Source organism: Adiantum capillus-veneris, chromosome 7 (assembly GCF_014529385.1).
Source record: "Adiantum capillus-veneris isolate H3 chromosome 7, ASM1452938v2, whole genome shotgun sequence".
NCBI lineage: Eukaryota > Viridiplantae > Streptophyta > Polypodiopsida > Polypodiales > Pteridaceae > Adiantum > Adiantum capillus-veneris.
Window position 1 is genome coordinate 132,776,639 of NC_140937.1, and position 4,851 is coordinate 132,781,489.

General features: G+C 44.3%; 1 protein-coding gene across 1 annotated transcript; it reads left to right on the forward strand.

Annotated features, from left to right (window-relative positions):
* The first annotated feature begins 379 nt into the window (after positions 1–379).
* Positions 380–2,640, forward strand: LOC147454648 (uncharacterized). Its single transcript, XM_086517394.1, has one exon. It carries the CDS (start codon positions 1,136–1,138, stop codon positions 2,258–2,260), a length of 1,125 nt encoding a protein of 374 aa, XP_086373520.1. The 5' UTR covers positions 380–1,135; the 3' UTR covers positions 2,261–2,640.
* Positions 2,641–4,851: the final 2,211 nt, after the last annotated feature.

The following is a 4,851-nucleotide window of genomic DNA, read 5'->3' on the forward strand; positions in this document are numbered from 1 at the left end:
TAGACCCTGTCATAGCCATCATTTCAGTCTACATGATGTCCACCCATTTGCCCCTTCCATAATCTCCTTTTTAATCCCATAACAAATAAAGAGACCCCCTTAGACCCCATTCCATTCCTAATGAATGCATGAACCTACATATTCTTAGCAATTAAGCAAAAAAACTCTAGTTGTAGAACTGTCAGAACCTAGGGGGAAAGGGACATGTACACTATTCTTAAGTATACTATGTACGCTCACTCTCTAAACATAACCCCCCCTTATACATTGTATGAATGTATATGTATGTGTGTTTAAATAGATTTCATATGTATGTACATTTCTTATCGAGCAAATTAAAAATATTCTTGATGTAATTGTACACAATATAATCCAAATGGCTTTACACTTTCCATGGCTTGGGAATCTATCCACTAGAGGAGGATCTTGAATACAAAAGGGTCTTAGGGCAAAAAATCGATAACAATAGGGCAATAAGTAAGGTCCTCAAGGTCAAAGGTTCAAGTGTCGTGAGTCTACCATGATTGCAATCAAGATTGGAGTGTCACATTCATGAGTCGGTGTGAGTCCTCTCCATGCAAAGGCAACAAATTACTACAAAAAGGTCAAAATGATGGTAAAAATTCGACAAAAGGTTAAAAATGATTCTAGGGGCACATGCTAATTGCACATGTGCACCATGTTTATTGGTAAGTATGAAGGTTGTGGATGCTTTGCTTGATAATCTAACTGAATAGCTTTGATTTAAGTTTTGAAAATACGTGGGTAACATGCCCGCACCATGAAAGGAGGGAAGTTGATTCACATGTTGCACTCATGTTTTGCAGCAAGGGAGCACCATACCATTTATATTGGCCAAGGCAGCAGCAATACGCAGCCATGGTGCTGAATTTCAAGCACGTTGTGAAGTTCCTCTTTTCTCAAAGCTATAAAAAGCTTGTACACGAGCTCATCACAGCAAAGGCCAGCTATGGCTGTCTGCTAAAAGACCCACTTTGGCCAGCCCAGCTTCCTCAAGACAAATACTTATTTTGTTCATTGCATTGCTACCCATCCACCCCTCATCAATATAAGCCAAGCTCCCCTCTCTTGCCTCCATACAACAGACTCGGCTTCTTCATATAAGCTCATTACCATGGTTTGCACCTCTTTCTTTTCCTCTTTACTCTCAGACCTCCATCCTCGACCCTTCCATCATCGTCACTCCCATGCCCGCATTTTTGCGTTAGACATCCCCTCTCCCTCTCAAGAGTTTGATGCAAGCCTTGCAGAGAAGCTACAAAAGCTACTTCACAGCACAGAAAAAAGTGATACTTCAACATCAAATCTGGTGAGCTTCACCTGGATCTGCCAAGCTTTAGATGTGGTGGTCTCCACTCACACATCCATGACCCATTTCATCAACACACAGTTTGCAAGGCCCGAGGCCATGACAGGGCCTTCGAACAAGATGATACGACAATACATGGAAGACAGTGTCAAAATGCTGGATGTTTGTTGTCTTCTAAAAGAGAGCTTGTTAAGTACACATGCTGATGTGAAGGCCGTCCACAATGCACTCCGACGCCTGCAGAGCCTGAAGTGGGTCCGGAAGGCAGAAATCCAGCGGGCAAAGCGTCATCTCCTCTCGTTAAAGCATGTCCAAGAAAGGACACACCAACAGGGTGAGGGGAAAGGCATCCAGAAAATTCAGAGATCCACTGCACATAGGCTTAAAGTTTGCACTTCCATGCTGAGAAAGGTAAGCGACAGGCTGCGTTGCCAGCCCTCTAGTTGCAGTCGTCATCATCATCATAGCCTGGCGTTCTCTTCTGGCTCCGATGCCATGTCCAAGGTTCTGCATGGAGGCCAGATGTGTGTCCTATTCTTCCTCAGGCTTCTCTTAACGGCCCTCTCTCCTCTTCGCAAATCACCATGCCCAATGATGACCCATTCCCCACAGCATACTTGGGTACCCTGCCTGCTCGCCCTCGAAGGCCAGCTCAACGCAGAGATTCTGCAACAAAAGAGAAGTCGGGAATGCGCCAACCTCCTTCCCGAGCTTCACACTTTGGATGCATCGGTGGATCATATCTTGGAAGCTCTGCTAAAACCTGCACCACTTTCACAGCAAGCGAATGAGAACCTCAGAGTTCTTGTTAGCTCAGCAACCGCATTGGCAGATCAAGCGCAGAGCTCCATAGCTAGGCTCCAGTGTCAACTTGATTGCGTTTCTTCGTCAATTGTGGATACCCAAATGGCTTTGCTCCGCAGGAGGTAGGAAGAGGAGAAGAAGAAAGTTTTGATGTCTGAATGCAAAGAGACCTCTCCTAAGAGTTTCGAACTCGAAACGTCTTAGGGAAAAGGGCAGGGCTGCTGTAAAGTTCTCTCGTCTCGAGCTCAAGCCTTGTGGCTCAAAGCCTAGAGTGTCCAAGTTTCAAGCTTAAGAGGAGCACGCCTTGTGGCTTGAAAACTAAAATAGCAAAGCCTAATGTAGAATACCTGGATATTACTGATGAAGAATCAAAGTACTTACATTTTCCAAACCATTTGCACTCAACGTATGCCAAATTTACTTTGAGTTCCATGAATTGAGATGTATGTGTGATTCAACAACTTTTTGATAGCCATCAGTTAGTTAAATTTGTCCTCGCATGGAACCCTGGTTGTACCTTGGCTATGTCATTTGCAATGGTTGTATTTGCCTATTTCTTTTGAGCCTCTTTATCTTTAAGCTTAGGGCATTGCTTGATGAGATGATAATTTGTCTTTGAGTGATTACATTTTAGCTTTTTTTTTTTCCTTTAACACTAGGTTTCTTGGACCTCTTGTTATTTGAAGAAGCAGCAGCTATGGGGTAGGCATGCTGCTTGTGGAAGCATTGGAAGTGGCAATATTGGCATTCATCTTTTGCTATGCAGCCACAAATTCCTATTTAACAGTGTTAGGTATGGAGCTTGATTTACCCTTGTAATTTTCTGTGGTAAAAGCGCACATTTGTAAGACCCCCATTACGAGGAGAAGCCATCGTGCGTGAAGGAAAATCACTCACCGGAAACCAAAATTTTCACGGACAAGAATCAGGGGCAACTTTAAAGGCCTCGGGGGCGGAGGTCCCTGAGACTTTTTTTTTCTCCGGAATATTATGGCCAGATGGCGGCCGGAAAGTGGTCGAAAAACAACCCGTCGGTTGGCCGGTAGCCGGTAGTCAATGGCCGATGACCGGTGGTCGGAAGTCAATGGCCGGTGGTCGGTGGTCGGAAGTCAATGGTCGGTGGCCGGTGGCCGAATTCAAAAGCGGACTTGTCTTCTCAAGGGCGGTCACACATGGGCGGATTGGAGGGTCCGATTTGGATTTATTCGCACAAGGGCGGCTACACATGGCTGTCTCTCATAAGAGAGGGCAGCCCTTTTGGCCTATAAAAAGAGGCCATTTCTACACACATTTCATAGTGTGAAGTTGATGCAACAAGGTGAGTGTGAGGTGGTGAGAGTGAAGCAAAGCGGGAGCTCCATTAAGGGTATAATCCCTTTGTAAACTACTTCTTGTTTTGAAATACTAAAGCCATTGAGTGGCTGCTTTCCCGTGGACGTAGCCCACATTGGGTGAACCATGTATATCGTGTGTACTCTCTCTCTCTCTACTCTATAATCTCGTGTATATAAATCTGTCTCTCTCCATTAAGTAATCTACTCAATTATCTATTTAGCTACGTTTTATTTCCTAACAACTGGTATCAGAGCAAGGTTTGCTCGTAGCTAAATTATCTCAAGGAAAGGATTCCTTGAATTGAGTGGGAGTTATGGCGGAGGAAGGGAAGCTCAAGATTGAGAAGTTCAACGGCAAAAACTACCAACATTGGAAGATGCAGATTGAAGACTATCTCTACCAGAAGGACCTCTATTTGCCACTAGGCGGTCTTGCGAAGAAGCCCGCAACAATGGCAGATGAAGCATGGATTGTCCTTGATCGAAAGGCACTGAGAACAATCCGGTTAAGCTTGGCGTCAACGGTGGCCTTCAATGTTTCGGAGATGAAGACCACGGAGGACTTGATGAAGTCACTTGACGACTTCTACAAGAAACCATCGGCATCCAATAAGGTATTTCTTATGAAGTGCTTGTTCAATCTAAAGATGGCAGAGAATGGTTCAGTTGCAGAACACCTAAATGACTTTAACACAAACATAAGTCAACTTCGATCAGTGAAAATCAATTTCGATGACGAAGTGCGAGCTCTCCTTATACTATCATCTCTACCGGATAGTTGGGACAGCCTTGTGATGGCTGTAAGTAATTCTATCTCTGGCACAAATACTCTTAAGTTTGATGATGTTGTGGGTGTTCTCCTAAGCAAAGAAATGCGAAAGAGAAGCACAGGAGAATCATCAAGTGTTGCACTATCAGTGGAAACAAGAGGAAGGCTTAAGGAGAGGTTCAAAAACCAAAAGGGTCGTGATCGCTCAAGGCGGAGCAAGTCACGCACAAAGTCAGTTCTTGAATGTTGGAACTGCGGCAAGAAGGGCCACGTCAAGAAGGATTGCTGTTCCAAGAAGAAGAAGGAGACAGAGTCTCAAGACAACAAGCCAACATCGGAGGCCAATGTGGCAGGTAAAGTAGAGCAAGATGCTCTAATTCTCTCATTAGACAATATGTCTAATTCCTGGATAGTAGATTCCGGGGCTTCATTCCATGCGACACCACACAAGAAACATTTCCAAGACTACACCAAAGGTAATTTTGGGTATGTATACTTGGGAGATGATGAAGCTTGTGAGATTGTCGGCAAAGGTACAGTTTCTGTCAAAACTGCTAACGGAAATGAATGGAAGCTTAAAGATGTTAGGCATGTTCCTTCTCTTCGCAAAAATT